At 49.0% G+C, this 22,143-nt stretch overlaps 3 protein-coding genes and 1 long non-coding RNA gene across 5 annotated transcripts; 1 reads left to right on the top strand and 3 right to left on the bottom strand.

Annotated features, from left to right (window-relative positions):
• Nucleotides 1–7,802: 7,802 nt before the first annotated feature.
• On the bottom strand, nucleotides 7,803–8,399 carry LOC148666734 (uncharacterized). Of its 2 annotated transcripts, XR_015937059.1 has the most exons (3): nucleotides 8,324–8,399; nucleotides 7,974–8,156; nucleotides 7,803–7,894 (listed from the first exon to the last, which is right to left on the bottom strand). It is a non-coding gene; the product is annotated as an uncharacterized LOC148666734 (long non-coding RNA). The 2 variants fall into 2 exon arrangements; XR_015937058.1 differs by lacking the exon at nucleotides 8,324–8,399 and having other exon boundaries at nucleotides 7,974–8,308.
• Nucleotides 8,400–8,699: 300 nt separating this feature from the next.
• Nucleotides 8,700–9,129, bottom strand: LOC148666733 (zona pellucida sperm-binding protein 3-like). The gene is made up of 2 exons (XM_088630980.1): nucleotides 8,961–9,129; nucleotides 8,700–8,889 (listed from the first exon to the last, which is right to left on the bottom strand). The coding sequence occupies exons 1-2, from the start codon at nucleotides 9,083–9,085 to the stop codon at nucleotides 8,700–8,702; spliced, it is 315 nt and encodes a 104-aa protein (XP_088487106.1). The 5' UTR covers nucleotides 9,086–9,129.
• Nucleotides 9,130–9,195: 66 nt separating this feature from the next.
• Nucleotides 9,196–10,091, bottom strand: LOC148666732 (zona pellucida sperm-binding protein 3-like). The gene is made up of 3 exons (XM_088630978.1): nucleotides 9,615–10,091; nucleotides 9,398–9,513; nucleotides 9,196–9,322 (listed from the first exon to the last, which is right to left on the bottom strand). The coding sequence occupies exons 1-3, from the start codon at nucleotides 9,756–9,758 to the stop codon at nucleotides 9,196–9,198; spliced, it is 387 nt and encodes a 128-aa protein (XP_088487104.1). The 5' UTR covers nucleotides 9,759–10,091.
• Nucleotides 10,092–11,328: 1,237 nt separating this feature from the next.
• On the top strand, nucleotides 11,329–21,619 carry LOC148666731 (uncharacterized). The gene is made up of 2 exons (XM_088630977.1): nucleotides 11,329–12,537; nucleotides 21,602–21,619. The coding sequence occupies exons 1-2, from the start codon at nucleotides 11,389–11,391 to the stop codon at nucleotides 21,617–21,619; spliced, it is 1,167 nt and encodes a 388-aa protein (XP_088487103.1). The 5' UTR covers nucleotides 11,329–11,388.
• The last annotated feature ends 524 nt before the right edge of the window (nucleotides 21,620–22,143 follow it).

Here is a 22,143-nt window from a genome sequence, read left to right as displayed (position 1 = left end):
CCTTTAGATCTTCAGTCTAACGCTCTCCCAAATGAGCTATTTCGGCGGTGCGGAGAGCCCACAGCCACCTGCTCCAGCCTTCCTGTGTTGCGGCATGAGCGCACCAAGAGGAGCGGGAGAGTGTTGCAGGAACGTCACTCAGAAGGAAAGCCACCCAGCTGCGCCCTCTGAGCTCTGTCCAGTGCATCTTCCTCGCATGGACTCCTGCCTGCGACGGGCAGGAAACAATTAACAAGAACAGAACAACACCCCATGGGTGTCTCATGACCACACCTTAGGTTGTGACACGTGCAGGTGTGAGGGGTTGCCGGGCTACTTTGGAGCAGAGCTTGGGCGGAGGGGGGGCGGGAAAGCAGACAAAGAGGTGACACCTCAAGGTCTGCACGATCACAGCTCTCCGCCGCCCCAGGCTTCCGCTCGATAAGCTACTGGACACACCCGCCCCTCCTCACACAGACCGTGGAAAAGCCCCCGAGTGGGAGGGCTCTCTCTTCCTCCCAGGAGCTCTTGGACACGACGCACAGACAGAGCGCGGGGAGCCGCCGCCTGCAAACACGGCTCCAGGCAGGACTCCACTCCGCAGGAGCCGCAGAGCAGAGGAGATGGGGGCAGCTTAGATCCATTGCAGAGACCTGAGCTGTTGTTGCTGTGTACGCTGTCCTTTCTGTTCTCGGGGTAGGACATCAGGAAGCACATTGAAGCGCTGCGACATGCACTGTACAGATCCCGCCACTACTGGGCCCGATTTCCCCGGATCGAAACCGGGCGGAAACAGGCCCGTTTCGTTTGTTGCCACGCACACTGTTTGGGGATTCGCCTAGCGCTGTGATCGAACAGACCCACTCACCTCTTAGTGTGGCGGGATCTGCACAGTGGATGTCGCAGCGCATCCTGCTTTCACTTCAATGCATGTCCTGATGTACCCTGGTCTCCCGCGTGACAGGTGGGGATATTTGCCACTATACTAACGAGGAAGACAACGCTCTCTGCTTAGTGTGTAAAACACTTACTTGCAGCATTGTGGGTGCTGTGGTTTAAATGCTATTGGTTTGTGAACAGAATACCCCTATCCAAGTACATTGTGCCGCATTAAATAAACACACGAGAAAAAGAGATTCAGAACGCAAAGCTGTGTCAGTGTTCTGTGTAAAAAATCAGTTTGAACATCATGGGAGCTGTTTTTAATAAGCTGCTGAGTAAAGAATATTTTAATCTTCCTGCTGTCAGTAGTATTGTGAATATAGTTGACTCTTACCCGAATGAAAACAGAACGTAAAGGAAGGGTTTCAGAATTCAGACAAAGCTTTATTCCCGTGCTTACAGTCTGATTAATTGGAGACTGCGCTATTCTGTTGCCCATGGTCATATACGGGTTTTTCGCATGAAGCCATATTGAACAGTATTTCTCGCGTTGTGAACTTGTGCACACAGCGGTCCCCCGGGTTCCAGTAGTGCGTAATTACGCATCGATGAAAAACCGGAGGTTTAAAAAAAGATAATTAGCTCACTGATACTTTGATGTAGAGGCTCTGGAAATATCCACATGTCGTGGTCTTTTAAATGCATTTGGTTTGAAGGCGTTCTGTGCTTCCGTTGCGAAGATATGGACAAAAGAATATTCGTGCTTGGTCAAACAAATGTCATATAAACGAAAAAGTAAAGGCTGAGAAAGCATTCACAATGTATTTTATACACAAAGCAAGTATTCTCGCGATTCTAAGAGGTTTCGTGTAAACGCTACAGGCGTGCCAAAATCGTTTTCGAACTTCAACTAACTTTTCCCCGGTCTGGTACCATAGGTCACGTAGCTTAAAATCCCAGTCATGTTTTTTTTCCTATCTTGTGGTACATAACGTACCATTTCGGACTATCACAAAGGGCTTGATTTCGTTAAATGCATGTATTAATTTCCTTTCTGGAAAACTTGTATTTCAAGAAATTCACACAGCTTGCGAGAAATGAAATTCAATTCTTGATTATCAGTGCAGAAGAAATATTGCCAGCTGGCAAAAAAATATATTTTTTTAACCGGAAAGTTGTGAGGTGAGACCGGGACCCACCATTCCGTCTGTGTGGCTCGTTTGGTTGTTAACTGAAAGGTTGGTGGTTCGAGTCCACCCAGGGATGGGTTTCTTTTGCGATGTAAACATTGTCTTCGCAAAGGTCGATTGGATTTCTAAGCGAAACCTTAACCATTTTAATATTTGCAGGAAATGCGAGTGCTTAACACGTGTCTGAATCACCGGGAAATGTCCGATTACTGTATGCCCAACATCGCAACTCCCCAGGAAACCAAATTCACCCAAGAAAAAGTCGAGTCGTCATTTATACCCCCGTTGCATCCTCTGCTGAAATATTTTAAAAATACAATGCAGATTTGTTTAAGAACTTGCAAGCTTTGTTACATTAGCACCGTGCATTTGGACTTCGATATTTTGACACATTTACCTTAATTTTAAACATAAATACTGTACAATCTATTGTAATTTTGTTGTACTATTAAAATATGTTAGCTGAGGATGCAAAGGGGTGAAAGGGGAAGGTCAGAGGTGTAGTAACACCAAGGTTAGGATTGGTGGAGGTGATAAGGATGTTGATGGTTTTTCTCTGTAGAGAATTTTGAGTTTTTTATCCTTCTCTGAAGTGAGAAACTGGAAGAGTTGGGAGTTGAGGGATCTGATGAGGTTAGTTATGAAAGGAAGTTGATGTGGAGCTGTTAGCCGTAAAAACTCCTTAATGTCTCCTTAATAAACTGCATTCAGCAAAGATAAAAAGAAAATTATCTTTGCTTACTGCCCTGTCTTTCTCACACCTGAAGAAGGCTCCACAGCCGAAACATTGTGATTCTTTTCTTCTCTTTTCAGCAGGAATAGTCCTTTACTTGTTCCTTTGCAGCCTACGCATGCTGACGCAGCTACCCACCCGATAGCTAACATTCCTATAATCACAACTATGAATGTCCACTTTGGGTATTTTTTCCATGATTATTTATTATTATTATTTATTCTGTCATTGAAGCATATTTTATGTCATACTGAAGTGTCCTAATCACTGAAAAAATATTTTTTTAATTTACAAAGTAAGAAAATGATAAATCACTAGGAATTGCATTTAGCCTGTTCTGATCTAGATTTTCTATATACTTTAACATGCCATGTTCACAATGTCACAACTCATAAATGAAACAGTGAAGTGTTGTAATTACAAATGTACATAGTGTCGGGACATTGAGATGTTTTGGTAATGAGGAAGGAGGGACATACAATGTTCACAGGGTCAAATTTATAAAACGCTACAGTAAAATTTCTTGTATTTCGGGATTATGAGAGCCTGTTACATTGTGTCTCACACCTCAGTGTCAGAATTTTGAGACATTTTTATAACCAGAGGTAGGTTCATAGCAATAAGCAGAAAGTGCGATCATCCTTTGCTCATCCTTGGTTAACCATATATTCTCATATGCCATGTTCTGAATGTCCCATTTAAAACTGCTATATTAAAATTAAGACTTTTTTATGATCAGAAGGCAAGGTTGTGGTAAATATGCATAAAGTGCAAGTGAACTTATGTTTTGCCTTTGTCTTGTTATTGTGAGTTTTGAAAATTGGTTTTCGATTTTCTGAAATGCGTTTCACACAAAAATGCAATTTGGATAGTCACTACTTATATATTCCCCTTAACTGAGGATATGTACAGTAATCCATCCCGATTAGTACTTTTAAAAATTACTGTAGAGAGAGCCATCAGAAAGGGAATGAAAACTTGCATTAAACAAAATCAAGCTGCATGTAATCATCCATAGTGATACATTTTGTAAGACAAGACAGGAAGAAAGACACTGGTGGGATTTGAACGCAGAATCTCCTGTTTAATAGGAAAACACTTTAACCAAATCAGCCAAGATGCTGTCAGAGTATTAACATCATGTCTGCGTCAGTGATTACAGCTGACTATCGCTGGAGGACAGTTCACTGTGAACAAGTCAGCCTGCATAATGAGGGGGAAGAGACTGACCTCTGTGATGCACTATAGAGTTACATCAACCTTCTATCCAACTGTTCTATGCTGCATTCTACCCTAGTGGTAAATATTGGTTTCCGTGCGTGTAATATTCCTTTTTTTGTCAAATTTTATCAAGCACAAATTTTGCTGTTGAAAATAAGCCTTGTGGTTTTCAATGTTGTGATCCTTTTACCCCAGTGTCACCAAAATTGATACATTGTGCTTTGGCAATTCTTCAGGCTATATTGTTTAGAGGAGCTCAGTTGAATTAGTTTATATAAAGTATTTATTTTCCCTTTAATCCTTTAAAACATATTACATTTTCAAAACATTGTATCTTTCTTCCTACTATTTGTAGCGGCAATGCTTATTAATAAGACAGAATTAAGTGTTGCTGTGCTTTCCCAAATGAGGCCCCATCTCTCTCTTCAAGCTATTCAGGCAGGCTGATTTAAAGATGTTTTCTTTTGATAGGGGACAGCTCCCAAATGGGGATGCATTTAGCTAAGCCTAGCTATCATGATCAGTGGGCATCCATTGGGGCCTATCTGTCTAGGGAGTGCCAGATGGACATCTGGACTGCATTCCTAAGTGTCAGGAGTAAGTGACTCATATCTCACCTTGATCAACCAATCAGGGACTGGTAGGGCCGAGTAACCCACGTGGGTCTCTGATGCCCATGAAACTTTCATCCAATGAACGAGCTGAAGTTCCTCCAGGTAAAAACAGGCAACACAGAGCTCCAAGACTCCTGTCTTCTCCTGGAAGAGAATTCCAGGAGTGTGAGACAATTCCAGGGCGGGACGGCCCAGGAGCAGAAAGGCTGCCAAGGGCAGGACATTCTCGCAGCGCGCCTCCTGACCATCCTGAGACTCAGCCCGGACAACCACGGAACGGCCAGTGTGTCCGAGTGCCAGAACTTTCCTTTGTTCTAAGAGTCTAGAGTGGAGGTTGCCAGAGAGTAACCAGAGGATCCACCCGAGCAGGCCTCGTGAACAGGTCGGAACTGTGGACAGCTGAATCACTATTCAGAACTAGCTCTTCATCAGGAACGAACCGGTCCACTTCCTGACTTGCTGGGACTCACAGTCATCTTTTCTCCTGTGTGCAAACTTTGCTAGTTAAAGCCAACACTAACTAGCTGGTCAGTGAGCATCAGCAGCGCACCGTCACAAGCCGCACAGCACAGCCTGGCACCGAGCCAGAGAGCGCGGATTGGACAGCAACAGCCTGCAACTGTTTCTTTGTGCCCGCAGGAGATCTGAATCCCCAGAGATTGGATGAGTATTCAACTTCAATGCATTACAGCTCGAGAATTCAATTGTTATCCCAAACAGTTGATATCAATTTAATTCCTAAGAGTTATGTACTTGTTTTGAGTATCTAATGTAGAAGTTGTAACCAAGTTCAATTACGAAATGGTCTAAATGAATGATATACTGAACGTATGTCCTCTTGATATATGTAACTCTTGGTAACTGACTGAATATATACCCTTTGTATTCTGATAACCCTCTCGATAAGATCTGTTAGGTTTATATGCATATTCCATATATTAAGAAATGTATCCTCGTGTATTAGTACCTGTGTGTGTGCATTGTTTGAGTTATATCGCATGGTTGGATTCTAAAGCCATTAAAAGAATCATTTTGTGATTTACTGCTACAATTAATAATTGTCCCAGTAAATGCCCAAGCCCTACAGAACTGGTGCCTTCAGAGAGCACACTACATAGTGATGACATCTTTCTGTATGATCAGGACAGGAGCTGCAGGTCCACTGTGTTGTGGCTGCAGTACAATTTTAGCTTATTATTATAATACTTTTTAACAGCGACAGAATCTTAAGATCACAAGGTGTTTACGATATTATTTCAGTATTAAGCTGTTACTACATTCGGAACTGTCCCATAGGATTCAGTGTTCCATTAGTTTGGCACTAAACTGCTTAGTCTATTGCAGGAATTGTACTTAGTCCTGTCCTGTAGTGTCATCTAGAGAGCAGCAGCTGTTTCCTTGGGCTCATTGCAATTGGGAACATTGTGATTATTGAGCAGGGGACTAAAGTCAGCAGACGAGCGCGTTGCAAATCGGTAGTAATCTGGCGTACAGAGCTGCATGCTAATCTCTGGATCATCTCCAGTTAATGCGATGCTGTTCTTACCTTGCAATTGACCCAATCTGACTACTGGCACCAACCCTGTTATTACAAAGAAACTTCTTGTGTACCTACCGTGATACATAAGTTTGGTGGAGAGGTTTGGCAGCCCATATTCAGTCAAAGATGTGTGTGCAGATTACTGTGATATATAGGCATCAACAAACTGACAAATACAATATTAAATGTTTAACTGATAAAGCCCAAATGAACCAAACCTGTGTAAATTAGTGGTGGAAAGGAGTCTTTATATATAGCAAAAGGTCTCTGATCCTTTGGTAAGAACGATGGGTATATAACCCATTGTCCTCAATATTAGAAATGAATCCTTGAGCACTGCCGTTGTACCAACGATCCTCAAAAGTGCTGCCATTACCACTGTTCCATAAAATCCTAACATTACCTGTCTTGCATAAATTGTAGAACATGCCATCACATTTCAGTTGCTTCTCAGTAGCAGTTTGATCTATTATCACCCTACTCCCCACATCATAACCTTCGCTCTTCTAATTCTAGTCTCCTAACTGTCCCCCAAGCCTGTCTACACTGTATGGGTGACAGGGCCTTCTGCTGTTATGCCCCCAAGCTCTGGAACTCTCTCCTCAAGGATACCAGAGTCACCTTCCCTAAACTCCTTCAAATTCAGACTCAACACCTTCTTCTGTAGAAGAGCCTTTACTGAACTGGTTCTATTCTTTACTCCTCTGCTTCTACTTTTCTCCTCAATCTATTGGAATTGTTTTATCCTGTGTATTCTAATTGTAATTATGTCAAGTGCTTTGAGAAGCCACCTTCGGAACCATTATATAAAATAGTTTATTCTAAATCCTTGAAACTTTAATAGGGCACTGCAGTAGGGCTAAAAATTGACAGCCTTAGTGGGCCATCATGATTTGTGCAAATTATAGGTAGTCACAAAGGAAGACTAGGATTCACTTGAAATCCATGACACGGGACACTGAAACAGTGGAGAGGCTTTGTGTAGTAAGCGTTCAGTCTCAATCTACACCATCTGTGCTGCTGGTAGAGGTGGTTGTGAACACCTGTCTTCCCCATCAAGTGCTGGGATCTCCAGTCTCAATCCTAATACTTCTCATGACTGTCCACTACCACTGCTGTGAAACCAACACCCATAACATAAGACCTCCGAGATTCTAACTGTACCATTATTCACTGATGTTCACACACCAGTATTGTTCCTCTGCTAAGGAAGGAAGGCCTACTTTACACCAAGCCCCTGTTGACAATTCCTTCCTTGTGTTTATTTTAGTCAGTTTGTGCAGCCCAGAATAGGACATCAGATCTCACTCTTACTGGGCACTACAGTAGCAACTCACTCCATAACCACTACCCCTCTCGGAAACAGGAGGATTTCCAGTATATTGAACACCTCTGTCTCTCCCACAGTAAAAAAAAATAAGTCACAATGACCTGCCCAAGGAATAGTGCGGCCATCTTCCCCCAGTACAATGCTTTATAACTCCAGCCATTTTCAGTCCTCATTGGCAGCAATACAGGAAGCATTCTTGAAAGTGGAACCCCCACAAATACAGTACTTTAATTTATTAATGGGTCTCACTTCCCTTGAATTCCTCCACCCCATTCAAACCTGTAAACCATAAAGAAACAAGGGCAGGCAGAAGGGTCTTTCACAGCTTTATTGAAATGTTGCCATTACAAGGCGACTGGAGGCAGGAGAGGCACAAGGGCCAGGCTGGAGCCTTCATTCAGGCACCTGGGGAGGAAGAAGGAGAACAATCCAGCTACACTGCAGGACACCCACCCCTACAGGAGCTCCTCCTGCCAGACCCTACCTGTCCACTGGCCAACATCTCCAAAGTCCTCTGCTCCCTCCACATCCTCACTGGTGCTCTCAGCATCTTCACTGGAGATCGGAGGGTCTCCCTCCTCATCCTCAGTCCAGTCAGCTCCCACATCCAGAGGAGCTTCTACTGGTGCCACAGCCACCCGACTGCTGGTCACCAGGCTCCTGGTACCTGTGGACAAGTAACACCCAGGAGTGAGGGATCTGCTATACCCAGAGACCCACAGTCTACTCATCTAAACAGTCCCTTTGTCCAGCACGGGATCATTCCTCAGTTATCCAAGCATGGTTGTCTCCTGGGCAGAGATGCATCCACAAGGGATAGAGAACCAGACCCACCTTCATTCCGACTGCCAGCACACCTGGACTCACAGCAGGCACAGACCTCATGGTCACCATACAGCTCCTCCCACCTGGAGGAGAGGAGGACAGGTGAGGCCTCCACCTGGCATGTCCCAGAGCACCCTCAGCAGGCTCCTTGCAGAAGTACCTCTTCGCCTCCCTGTTGTAGGTGCAGGACTTGGTCCCTGGTGTTGCTTTAGCAGGAGCCACAGCCATGACAGTGCATGTACAGCTCAGTCACTTCATGCTGCAAGAGGGAAGGTCACAGCATTAAGGGATCAAGGCCAATAGAGGGACAGAGAAGGACCTTCTGCCATCAGTGAAGGCAAGCTGGCAGCTCTAGGCACTACAGCTGTCACAGTCTGGTTCACATCTAGATCATGGATGGAAAAGCAGACAATGGATCAGTAGAGCAAGAAGGCTGAGCAGCCTTTGAGAGCAGTACCTTCCTGGACAGCTTCTTCTGGAAGAGGAAGGCATCAATTGTGAAGCGGAGCACATCCTTCTGCTTGGAGGGGACAAACCTGGACAGGCAGCCATCTGCCTTGCTGTCCACCATGCACCTGGGGACAAGGATGAACCCCTGCAGGCTCTCGGGGCTCCTGCCCACCTCTCCTTCCAGAAGGGGCCGTACCCCAAGTTATCGATCACAGGGAAACGGGGCTGCGAGTGCTGGTCCGGTTTCTCGGTTACGCAACACGAGTGGATGTACAGCCTCTGCTCCGCTGTGGCAAAGTAGGCAGTGGCCTGGAAGTACATGGGCTGACCCAGGAAGTACTCATCCTTAGGAGAGAGCCGGACACAGTGGGCTGGAGAGAGAGAGAGGCAGCATTACACCTGCACACAGCACCCCCTGCGGGCAGGAGGAGCTATCGCTCAAGGAGCTTACAGTTGGTGGTGAGCAGGACAAAGCTGTGCTTGTTTTTCAGGTCCTTGAAGAAGGTCCTTCTCCTGGCCCACGTGGGGACATAGCCAACCTTGTAGGAGTAGTGGAACCTGCAGGACAGAGGAGATGAGGGGCTTCTGGACACTTTCCCAGCGGCTTCTCAGCAGCAGCAGAGCCCTGCCTACCTGTTGTAGGAGCACTTGACCGGCACAGAGAAGGGAATGAAGTGATGCACAGGTGCACTGGAGGAGGGCGGGGCATAGCGGAGAGTGTTGGAGTACACCAGGCGGCCCTGGACAACCTGCAAGGTCACAGAGGAAGGGGTATTCCCAGGAAAGGCAACCCCGACACTAGCCCTACAGTTCACATCGATACATTGCCTGTAGATGAAGACCCGCTTACCGATCGCTCGGTACCGCACTCGTGAAGCCCGTAGATGAAGTAGAAGTAACTGCGTGTGGTTCGGCTGACGCTGCAGTTGCCCAAGGTCACCTCCGATGGCCGACAGCTGAAGCCGAACAGGAGCCGACTGACCCTCACGTACATCCTGCTGGAGTCGCACCACACAGGCACTGCTCGGGTGCCCCCGATGGCCGGGCGAGCCGGCTGCCGCCCTCGCTGGGGAGGAAACAGGACGCTCTTGATGTAGGCGGGTAAGGGGCGGCTGCCGGCTTCATCTTCTCCTTGTCGAAGTAGGGCGAGTACGCGTCTCTGGACACGGGAAGGCGGCGAAAGTCGGGAGCCAAGGACTGCGAGTCGTTCTCGCTTGCAGACAGGTCTTCGGATGGCGCATCTGCCAGGTTCAAGTCCTCCAACTGGGCTGCGTCTTCAGGAGCCGGGAGGTCGGCCTGGAGCGCCAATTCCCGAGAGTCCCAGCCAGCAGGCCCGGTGGAGATCAGTGCAGGGAGCCCGGCCCCTGCGCACAGGCACAGCACAAAGAGAAACGAGCTCATCGCCAAATTAACGTCCCGCTTAATTGCTACAGGAGTAAAATAAGTAAACCACAAAACCGTGTTGAAGCAAGAAAGCATAAAGTGTGAACGCGGTGACTAGGTTTTTATACTGGCAGGACCTGCTACCGCACACCTGGTCACACTACCGCTCAATCAACACAATCAATTACACACAGAGACCCGGATTGTTCTCAGCGTCTAATTAGAACCTGCTTCCAGTCTGAGGCGGGACTCCGTGAAGCCGCCTGAACACTTTCCCGTGTGTATCTGACCCCAGCGGAGGAGTTCCACGCAATTTCGACAGAATTAAATCACCCACACGTGTAAAATTTGCTCAGATTAATTTATTGTTCAATTAGTTTCTAATTTCAGAGGAAAGTGTGTTAAACTCGCTGTCAGACAGAGTACGGAACATGCGACATGTCGGTCCACACATTCTTTTATCGAGGGGGCTGTTCTATCAACACGTACCGCAATGAAAATAATTTTACTATTTTTCATGTGTAATTGCATGTCATATTAAAATGTGTAATACAAGCATTTCTTTGCTTCCCAGTAAAGAAATACTGATCAGCTTTTGACATGATCTGATAATAATTTGTCTGATTTTCCAGAGATTGCTTTTGCTTCGCAGCACTGAGAACCTATGGAAGCCCGTTTCCGCCAGGGAGTAAAAAAAACGCACTATGGTATCTCAGAATTGTGACTTAGAATCATAGAATTGCGACCTAAAAACTCAGAATTTTGACTTTATCTCTCACATTTGCGACTTCGAAATAGCCCATATTTCATTGTCTGTCCTTTTGTTATTGTAACGGATTCGGGTTCTAGGGCTTGTGCCCTCGCCACTCCCACCCTACTTCGTGAATTTAAGCTTTTATTTAATTAATAATAGCATTAGTAATACAATGCGTGCTCAGAAATGTTACTTATTAGCTTATGAAGCAACAGTGTTTCGACAATTTGCGGTCTTCAAAAAGTAAACGCTGAAGTTTTTATACTTCCTTGTGAGCAGATCACCTTTGATTTAGAAAAGGAAAACTTACTCCCCTGTTGCTTTCATTGCAATATCTGTATCGAGACCCAAGCGCTAAGAAAGCTGAATAACGCAAAAGACATATTCCCGATTTTAATTTAGATACACATTTTCTAATGCAGCTTTCATTACAAGACAGTCTATTTCTCGAAAGCGTGTTATGTAAAAAAGAGAAAAACGAAAATATATGCGACCCACTATGCCTTCCTCCAAATCTTTTTCTAGATCTCTTCGTCATACCTTCTCTTCCTCCCTGGGCCACTTGCCCGCTTCTCTCACTAAACCAGCATTCCGTCTCTTTACAGCTATCTGTTCCAAGACCAGGCTTTCTAACCACCTTCTATTCCATTACAGATGTCGTCGACATAATATTATCCCTAAAGGATTTCACCTTAAATTTAATACCTTTTCTTTTGACTCTGATACCACCCAGAGTAACACTCAGAGACTTCTAAAACAATTTTCTAGGAAACTAATGCTCTCTACCATTTTCTCCCTCACAAAACAGATTATCCTTTACGACAACAACATCAAAGAGGCTAAGGAATTTCTACGGCTGACAGCTCCACATCATCTTCCCTTCATAACTAACCTCATTAGATCTCTCAACTCTAAACTCTACCAGTTTCTCACTACAGAGAAGGACAAAAAACTCAGTCATCTTCTACAGAAGAAAACCATCAACACCCCGAACACCCTCACCAACCCTAACCTTGTTGTCACCATACCTTCTGACCTTTCCCTTTCACAGGATGAGCGATCCCTCCTCAGCAAATGGCTCAGTTTTGTACCAGTTCCCAGGAAACTGGACATCACCCAGACCAATGTCGACCTCAACCGCTTTTACCGCAGGATCCGTCTCAGAGCACATTTTGCCGACAATTTCTCTTCACAGGCAGCTGATAACAACCCGGTTATTGATGTCATTAACAACATTAATCCCAAACAGAGCTGTTGGACTCCCTCCTCTGGCCGTTTTCCACCAGTTGATTATTTCATCAACCAATGCACTAATCAAGCTCCCAAGGCACTCCCTATACCCAGTAAACATAGGTCTAACCTCACCCAAGGAGAAAATCAGGCGCTCCAGTCTCTCCGCAACAGGGATGATATTGTCATCAAACCAGCGGACAAAGGAGGTGCTGTTGTGGTGTGGCGTAAGGATCTATATATCTTTGAAGCCTCTAGACAACTAACTGACACTTCTGCCTACCTCCCTCTCCAACAGGACCGTACCACTGACTACCAAAAGGAAGTGGTATCCACCATTTCCCTTTTTATCAGCAGTAACGAGCTCCCCCAGGAGGCGAACAGGCTCATCATGGAACATCCACAGGTATCTCAATTTTACCTTCTCCCCAAAATCCACAAACCGGACACCCCTGGACGCCCCATCGTATCAGCATGTAACTGTCCAACTACTTACATCTCAGCCTTTCTCGACAGCCTCATGAGACCGCTGGTTGAAGATCTTCCCTCATACATCAAAGACACCAACCACGCGCTCCAACTTTTTAATGATTTCCAATTTCAGGGTACCGAATGCTACATTTTTACCATGGACATCACATCTCTGTACACCGTCATTCCCCATAATGACGGCCTTACAGCCCTCAAGCACACGCTGGACAAACGCACAGTGCTTGATCCACCCACCCACACCCTGGTACGCCGTGCAGAATTGGTCCTCACACTGAACGCATTCTCTTTCAATAATCTTTTTTACCAACAGGTCAGTGGAGTTGCCATGGGCACCAGAATGGGACCCAGCTATGCCAACATTTTTGTCAGCTGGGTAGAAGAACGCTTCTTCGCTTCCTACACTGGCTATGTCCCTGACCTCTACAAGCGATATATTGATGACTGCGTCGGTGCCGCCACATGCTCCAACGATCAGCTTGAGTTCTTCCTGCACCATTTCACCAACTTCCACCCGTCCCTCAAATATACGGTTAACATATCTTCCACCACTCTTCCGTTTCTAGACATCCACTTGTCTATCAACTTCCCCCGACTGTCCGCTTCAGTTTATTACAAACCCACGGATTCACACAGCTACCTCCTGTACAGCTAATTTCACCCCAACCACACTAAAAACTCTCTTCCTTTTTCACAATTCCTTAGGTTACGACGATTATGCAGCGACGACATCGACTTCGAGAACCAAGCCCTCGAAATGTACTCATTTTTCATCAACAGAGGATACCCAGCAGTGTGATTGACAAGGCCCTTGCCCGAGCCAAAAACACCCCCCGGACCATCAACCCGATCAGGAACTCCCGCCGTAAAAACTGCATTCCTTTGGTGCTTCCTTACCACCCTAACACACTTCCTATCCCCAGGACCATTAACCAGAACTTTTCCATCATACAGGATGATCCCTCCATTGGGGCCCTCTTTTCTGATCGCCCTATCATCTCATATCGCCGACCACCTAATCTGCGTAACCTCCTTGTTCACAGCTCCCTTGACCGCCCTCAACAACCATCCACACCAGGCACTTTCCCTTGCAACAGAGCTCGCTGTATCACCTGCAAGTACACAGCCACCACCACAATCATTCAAGGCCCCTCAGGACAATTTCCGGATCACCCAGACAGCATCTTGTACCTCCAGCAACCTTATTTACTGTATCTCTTGCAGTAAATGCCCAGCCATCTACATTGGAGAAACAGGAAGGAGACTCGAAGACCGCTTCAGAGAACACGTCAGGGCTGTGAAGATTAAAGATCTCTCCAAGCCCATTGTTTCTCATTTCACCTCTGACGGCCACAACCACTCTAATATCTCTGTATGTGTTCTCAAAGACAGTTTTCAGAAACTCATACATCAGAAAGACCACCGAAACTAAAATTATTCTGCAGCTAGGATCACACATTCTCCCTTCCCTTAACGACAGACTACTGTTCTTTTAAATTTTCTCCATTCATTGGAAGTTTCATTTCACACCTCTCTGCACCCAATCTGACTTCAAACCTCTTGATTGGCCTCTCTTTCTGTCCCCTGCTCCCGCCTCTCACTCCTCCTCTCTCCCAGCCTTTGTTCTCCCGCTACTTTACCTTTGCCTACTGCCCTGTCTCTCTCACACCTGAAGAAGGCTCCACGGCCGAAACGTTGTGTTCTCTTTCTTCTTTTTTCAGCATGGAATAAACCTATTACTTGACACTGATTTATGCAGAGAGTAGCGGGGGTGGGATGTCAGGGCCATACGACACTTCTTTACGTAGAGAGTGGCAGGCGTGCAATGTCAGGGCCTGACAACACTGCTTAACGCAGAGAGTGGAGGGGTGGGTCTCAGGGCCATATGACAGTGCTTAATGCAGTGAGTGGCGAGGCTGGGATGTCAGGGCTATACAACAGTGCTTTACGCAGAGTGGAGGGGGCGGGATGTCAGGGCCTGACCGTACTGCTTTATGCAGAGAGTGGTGGGGGTGGGATATCAGGGCTTGACGACACTGCTTTATGCAGAGAGTGGCGGGGGTGGGATGTCAGAGCCTGACAACACTGCTTAACGCAGAGAGTGGAGGGGTGGGTGTCATGGCCATAAGACACTGCTTTATGCAGATAGTGGAGGGGTGATTGTCAGAGCCATAAGACACTTCTTTATGCACAGAGTGGCAGGGGTGGGAAGTCAGGGCCTGACGATACTGCTATACGCAGAGAGTGGAAGGGGTTGGATGTCAGGGCCATACGACAGTGCTTTACGCAGAGAGTGGCGGGGGTGGGATGTCAGGGCCTAATGAGACTTCTTTATGCTGAGTGGAAGGGTGGGTGTCAGGGCCATACGACAGGGGTTAACGCAGAGAGTGGCAGGGGTGGGATGTCAGAGCCTGACAGCACTGCTTAACGCAGAGAGTGGAGGGGTTGGTATCAGGGCCATACGACATTTCTTTACTTAGAGGGTGGCGGGGGTGGGATGTCAGGGCCTGATGAGACTGCTTTATGCAGAGAGTGGAGGGGTGGGTGTCAGGGCCTGACAGCACTGCTTAACGCAGAGAGTGGCGGGGGTGGGATGTCAGGGCATGAAGACACTGGTTTATGCAGAGAATGGAGGGGTGGGATGTCAGGGCCTGACGATACTGCTTTACGCAGATAGTGGCGGGGGTGGGATGTCAGGGCTTGACGACACTGCTTTATGCAGAGAGTGGACGGGTGGGTGTCAGGGCCATACAACAGTGCTTAACGCAGTGAGCGGCGAGGCTGGGATGTCAGGGCCATACGACCGTGCTTAACGCAGAGAGTGGAGGGGTGAGTGTCAGGGCCATATGACAGTGCTTTACGCAGAGAGTGGCGGGGGTGGGATGTCAGGCCCTGACGAGACTGCTTAATGCAGAGAGTGGAGGGGTGGGTGTCAGGGCTATACGACACTTATTTATTCAGAGATTGGCGGGGGTGGGATGTCAGTGCATGAAGACACTGGTTTATGCAGAGAGTGGCAGGGGTGGGATGTCAGGGCCTGATGATACTGCTTTACACAGAGAGTGGCGGGGTTGGGATGTCAGGGCCTCACGAGACTGCATTATGCAGAGAGTGGCTGGGGTGGGATGTCAGGGCCTGACGATACTGCTTATCGTAAAGAGTGGCGGGGGTTAGATGTTAGGGCCATACGACATTTCTTTACGCAGATAGTGGGGGGGGTGGGATGTCAGGGCTTGACGACACTGCTTTATGCAGAGAGTGGAGGGGTGGGTGTCAGAGCCATACGACAATTCCTTACGCAGAGAGTGGCGGGGTTGGGATGTCAGAGCCTGACAGCACTGCTTAATGCAGAGAGTGGAGGGGTGAGTGTCAGGGCCATACGACAGTGCTTTAGGCAGAGAGTGTTGTGGGTGGGATGTCAGAGCCTGACCATACTACTTTACGCAGAGAGTGGCAGGGGTGGGATGTCAGGGCCTGATGATACTGCTTTACACAGAGAGTGGCGGGGTTGGGATGTCAGGGCCTCACGAGACTGCATTATGCAGAGAGTGGCTGGGGTGGGATGTCAGGGCCTGACGATACTGCTTATCGTAGAGAGTGGCGGGGGTTAGATGTCAGGGCCATACGACAGTGCTTTACGCAGAGAGTGGCGGGGGTGGGATGTCAGGGCCTGATGAGACTTCTTTATGCTGAGTGGAAGGGTGGGTGTCAGGGCCATACGACAGGGGTTAACGCAGAGAGTGGCAGGGGTGGGATGTCAGAGCCTGACAGCACTGCTTAACGCAGAGAGTGGAGGGGTTGGTATCAGGGCCATACGACATTTCTTTACGTAGAGGGTGGCGGGGGTGGGATGTCAGGGCCTGATGAGACTGCTTTATGCAGAGAGTGGAGGGGTGGGTGTCAGGGCCTGACAGCACTGCTTAACGCAGAGAGTGGCGGGGGTGGGATGTCAGGGCATGAAGACACTGGTTTATGCAGAGAATGGAGGGGTGGGTGTCAGGGCCATACGACAATTCTTTACGGAGAGAGTCGCGGGTTTGGGATGTCAGATCCTGACAGCACTGCTTAACGCAGAGAGTGGAGGGGTGGGTATCAGGGCCATACGACACTTCTTTTCGCAGAGAGTGGCAGGGGTGGGATGTCAGGGCCTGACGATACTGCTTTACGCAGATAGTGGCGGGGGTGGGATGTCAGGGCTTGACGACACTGCTTTATGCAGAGAGTGGACGGGTGGGTGTCAGGGCCATACAACAGTGCTTAACGCAGTGAGCGGCGAGGCTGGGATGTCAGGGCCATACGACCGTGCTTAACGCAGAGAGTGGAGGGGTGAGTGTCAGGGCCATATGACAGTGCTTTACGCAGAGAGTGGCGGGGGTGGGATGTCAGGCCCTGACGAGACTGCTTAATGCAGAGAGTGGAGGGGTGGGTGTCAGGGCTATACGACACTTATTTATTCAGAGATTGGCGGGGGTGGGATGTCAGTGCATGAAGACACTGGTTTATGCAGAGAGTGGAGGGGTGGGTGTCAGGGCCTGACAGCACTGCTTAACGCAGAGAGTGGCGGGGGTGGGATGTCAGGGCATGAAGACACTGGTTTATGCAGAGAATGGAGGGGTGGGATGTCAGGGCCTGACGATACTGCTTTACGCAGATAGTGGCGGGGGTGGGATGTCAGGGCTTGACGACACTGCTTTATGCAGAGAGTGGACGGGTGGGTGTCAGGGCCATACAACAGTGCTTAACGCAGTGAGCGGCGAGGCTGGGATGTCAGGGCCATACGACCGTGCTTAACGCAGAGAGTGGAGGGGTGAGTGTCAGGGCCATATGACAGTGCTTTACGCAGAGAGTGGCGGGGGTGGGATGTCAGGCCCTGACGAGACTGCTTAATGCAGAGAGTGGAGGGGTGGGTGTCAGGGCTATACGACACTTATTTATTCAGAGATTGGCGGGGGTGGGATGTCAGTGCATGAAGACAATGGTTTATGCAGAGAGTGGTAGGGGTGGGATGTCAGGGCCTGATGATACTGCTTTACACAGAGAGTGGCGGGGTTGGGATGTCAGGGCCTCACGAGACTGCATTATGCAGAGAGTGGCTGGGGTGGGATGTCAGGGCCATACGACAGTGCTTTACGCATTGAGTGGCGGGGGTGGGATGTCAGGGCCTGATGAGACTTCTTTATGCTGAGTGGAAGGGTGGGTGTCAGGGCCATACGACAGGGGTTAACGCAGAGAGTGGCAGGGGTGGGATGTCAGAGCCTGACAGCACTGCTTAACGCAGAGAGTGGAGGGGTTGGTATCAGGGCCATATGACACTTCTTTACGCAGAGAGTGGATTGGGTGGGTGTCAGGTCCATACGACAGTGCTTAATGCAGTGAGCGGCGAGGCTGGAATGTCAGGGCCTGACCATACTGCTTTACGCAGAGAGTAACGGGGGTGGGATGTCAGGGCCATACGAAAGTGCTTAACGCAGATAGTGGAGGGTGTGGGATGTCAGGGCTTAACAACACTGCTTTATGCAGAGAGTGGAGGGGTGGGTGTCAGGGCCATACGACAGTGCTTAACGCAGTGAGCGGCGAGGCTGGGATGTCAGGGCCATACGACAGTGCTTTACGCAGAGAGTGTAGGGGGTGGTATGTCAGGGCCTGACCATACTGCTTTACGCAGAGAGTGGCGGGGGTTGGATGTCAGGGCCTGACGAGACTGCTTAATGCAGAGAGTGGAGGGGTGGGTGTCAGGGCTATACGACACTTATTTATTCTGAGAGTGGCAGGGTTGGGATGTCAGAGCCTGACAGCCCTGCTTAACACAGAGTGTGGAGGGGTGGGTATCAGGGCCATACGACACTTATTTACGCAGAGAGTGACAGGGCTTGGATGTCAGGGCCATACGACAGTGCTTTATGCAGAAAGTGGTGGGGGTGGATTTTCAGGGCCAGATGAGACTGCTTTATGCAGAGTGCGGAGGGGTGGGATGTCAGGGCCTGACGATATTGCTTTACGCAGATAGTGGCAGGGGTGGGATGTCAGGGCCTGACGATACTGCTTTACGCAGAGAGTGACAGGGGTGGGATGTCAGGGCCCGACGATACTGCTTTACACAGAGAGTGGCGGGGTTGGGATGTCAGGGCTAAACGACACTATTTTACACAGAGAGTGGAGGGGTGGGTGTCAGGGCTATGCGACAGTGCTTTACGCAGGCAGTCGCAGGGGTGTGATGTCAGGGCCTGACGATACTGCTTTACGCAGAGAGTGGTGGGGGTGTGATGTCAGGGCCATATGACAGTGCCTTACGCAGGGAGTGAAGGGGGTGGAATGTCAGGGCTTGACGTCACTGCTTTAAGCACAGAGTGGAGGGGTGGGTGTCAGGTCCATACGACACTTCTTTACGCAGAGAGTTGCGGGATTGGGATGTCAGGGCCTGAAGATACTACTTTACGCAGTTAGTGGTGGGGGTGGGATATCAGGGCCATACGACACTTCTTTACGTAGAGAGTGGCGGGGGTGGGATGTCGGGGCTTGATGACACTGCTTTATTCATTGAGTGGAGGGGTGGGTGTCAGGGCCATACGACACTGCTTTACACAGTGAGTGGCGGGATTGGGATGTCAGGGATGACAACCGAGGAGCCGAGAGATCATTTCAGCATTTCGCGTCTGAACGGAAAACACAAACGACCAACTCGGAATGACTTGCCTTTGACGCTTTTCAAAGCGTTCTTTGTGCACGACGACTGCGCCACCTAGCAGATACAAATGGGTTGTACAACTTTGAACTAGCAAATGGAAGAGGGCTAAGCCCCCTCTCTTTTAGCCCAGGTTCGATCTGTCTCCCAGAATCACCAGGGCGCACGCACACACCCGTGCCGTTGAAGTGCTCTGCTTCATTTCTAAGGGCAACTCAACATTCACTCCTACCCCGAGTGCAGAAAAGACAGCGTCCGCAGCAACAACAGCTCAGGTCTCTGCACAGGAGCTAAGCTGCCCCCATCTCCTCTGCTCTGCGGCTCCTGCGGAGTGGAGTCCTGCCTGGAGCCGTGTTTGCAGGCGGCGGCTCCCCGCGCCCTGTCTGTGCGTCGTGTCCAAGAGCTCCTGGGAGGAAGAGAGAGCCCTCCAACTCGGGGGCTTATCCACGGTCTGTGTGAGGAGGGGCGGGTGTCTAAAGATCTAAAGGTCCCTGGTTTGATCCCGGGTTTTGGTATTTTGTTTTATCGCGCCCTTTGTTCCTCTCTCCAGCGCACCCTGCCTAAAGTGACGCGTCCCTTTCTCAGCCCGAAACGCAAGCGAGACACCAGCAGCGGTCCCTGCAGGTTTCCGTAGTGTAGCGGCTATCTCGTTCGCCTAACACGCGAGAGGTCCCCGGTTCGAGACCGGGCGGCAACAGCCTCGTTTTGCACGCTCCTGTACTTCACAGAGGTCTTGAGCGGACATTTGTTCCCAATGTATTTCCGGTGCCTTCGTGCACTCTTGTACCAAACGCACGTTCCTTCTGTACGCGGAGCCGATCATTTGCAATTGGGCTGTGCCGACAGACCAGGACGAGAATCGCCTGAGATGACGGAGTAAACGTGAGTTCCTGAATTCCTCTGGCCCGGGGAAGACACCGGTGTATGTAATGGGTGGTTTGCCGTAAGCCCAGAATTTGGTCTGGCAGGCGGTCCGTGGTATTGTGTACAGGCGTTCGAAGCTGGTGTAGGCGTCCCACACTGACAGATTGAAGAAACTGAGTCTCTTTAGTCTGAAGGGAGTGAACCCAGGTGCCCTGTGCTGAGCCAGGATCAGGGTGGAGAGGCGATTGCCATGATCTGGCGAGCACAAAGCTTCATCAGCTGCCCTTTGCCACAGGAGGTAAGAGGATGTCCAGTGATGACGTGCTTCCCTCTCCGTCGTGGCAGTGAACAGGTCCTGGTTACAGGATCTCTAAAAAAGGAAATAAAGACTGAAATCAGATCCGACCCACCATGCTGCCACGGCGACGGTGCACTGCCCAGTGAAAGTGGCAGCCTGTCCCTGGACTGTGGGTGGAAACTGGAGCACCTGGAGGAAACCCCCACAGACAAGGGAGAGAACATGCAAACTCCACACAGACAGCACCCACACCCCAGGTCCAGAACTGTGACGCATGCCCGACGATGCGGAAGGGCTTTATCAAATGAGTGTGTAACTCACACTGGTGCCCAGGATGGCCTGCTACCGGAATGCAACCTAATTTTCTTAATACAGTTTGTTCGAAGCGGTTCGCAGGAGCTGGAGGTGAGGACTGAGCTGGGGTCCAGTGTGCGAGAGTGACTGCTGATGTCACGTGTGTGTGTGTGTGTGTCTGGATCATTGTGAGCGCCGTCAGGTTTGTGTATTTGTTTAAACAAGAGGACGTGTCTGTGCGGGTCTGACTCTGTGTGAGGGTGCAGCTCTAACTGTGCGCGCGGGCGTGTCTATCTCTCTACACTGCATCAGGGGCTAAATCTGCCTCCGAGAACCCGACTTTTCAGAAGAAAAATCTATGAAAAGGCACGGCCTGGCCCTCTTCTCTTGCTCCCGACGTATAACACACTGGGGGATGAAGCTGGTGTCTTCAGCTGTAACCCTAGCTATTTATGCAAACAGCTCTTTTATGAAAAGCAGCTCTAGGCCTAGACAAGAGGAACAGATAAAACAAATCTTGGATTTATGGCTTATTCAAAGCAGACTGAGCGCTGCTATACTGTATGTAGGAGCCAGAGATGAAGAATGAGCTATTTAAGGAAATCAGGAGTGTGAGAGAGGGACTGTGTGCTTTTCCTCCCAAAAGAGAAGGCTTGTGGTTCTTTATGCTTTTCTGCACAGGCTGCCAACGTGAGTACGTGTTGGGTTCTTGGTTTGAATGCTCGAGTTGTCAGGCTGGCGTTTTTTGTTCCTGTTGGAGCCCATAATTGTGAACAAGGCGCTTGAGGACGTCTCTGTGCGGGTGTGCATTTGTAATGACGTGTGTGTGCCTCTCTGTTTCAGTATAAAAAATGCATTTAAGACATTCAGCCTTTTCATGTTCCTAATATTCTTTCCTTCTCGACAGTAATAACTAAGGTGGCTGCTGGAAGAGGTGTTAATGGGGCCAGCAGGGGGTGCTCACCCTGCGGTCTGTGTGGGTCCTAATGCCCCAGTCTAGTGATGGGGACACTGGACTGTAAACTGGCGCCGTCCTTCGGATGAGACGTAAAACCGAGGTCCTGACTCTCTGTGGTCATTAAAAATCCCAGGGTGTTTCTCGAAAAGAGTAGGGGTTTTACCCCAGTGTCCTGGCCAAATTTCCCATTGACCCTTACCAATCATGGCCTCCTAATAACCCCCATTTATGAATTGGCTTCATTACTCTGCTCTCCTCCCCACTGATAGCTGGTGTGTGGGGAGCGTTACTGGTGCACTATGGCTGCCGTCGCATCATCCAGGTGGATGCTGCACATTGGTGGTGGTGGAGGGGAGTCCCGATGTCCTGCAAAGCGCTTTGAGTGGAGTGTCCAGAAAAGCACTATATAAGTGTAAGCAATTATTAT

This window comes from Lepisosteus platostomus, chromosome 5, assembly GCF_059453375.1.
Source record: "Lepisosteus platostomus isolate fLepPlt1 chromosome 5, fLepPlt1.hap1, whole genome shotgun sequence".
Lineage (NCBI taxonomy): Eukaryota > Metazoa > Chordata > Actinopteri > Semionotiformes > Lepisosteidae > Lepisosteus > Lepisosteus platostomus.
This window is presented reverse-complemented; position numbering and strand designations above follow the sequence as displayed.

Excerpts from the sequence above, each read along its gene's own strand:
- LOC148666733 (XM_088630980.1), bottom strand. The coding sequence starts at position 9,085 with ATGTACTTCCAGGCCACTGCCTACTTTGCCACAGCGGAGCAGAGGCTG. Across the intron at positions 8,890-8,960 it reads CCTGTGATCGATAACTTGGG|GTGCATGGTGGACAGCAAGG; the intron begins GTACGGCCCCTT and ends CCTTGTCCCCAG.
- LOC148666732 (XM_088630978.1), bottom strand. The coding sequence starts at position 9,758 with ATGTACGTGAGGGTCAGTCGGCTCCTGTTCGGCTTCAGCTGTCGGCCA. Across the intron at positions 9,514-9,614 it reads AGTGCGGTACCGAGCGATCG|GTTGTCCAGGGCCGCCTGGT; the intron begins GTAAGCGGGTCT and ends GTGACCTTGCAG. Across the intron at positions 9,323-9,397 it reads GTCAAGTGCTCCTACAACAG|GTTCCACTACTCCTACAAGG; the intron begins GTAGGCAGGGCT and ends TCTGTCCTGCAG.
- LOC148666731 (XM_088630977.1), top strand. The coding sequence starts at position 11,389 with ATGCGACCCACTATGCCTTCCTCCAAATCTTTTTCTAGATCTCTTCGT.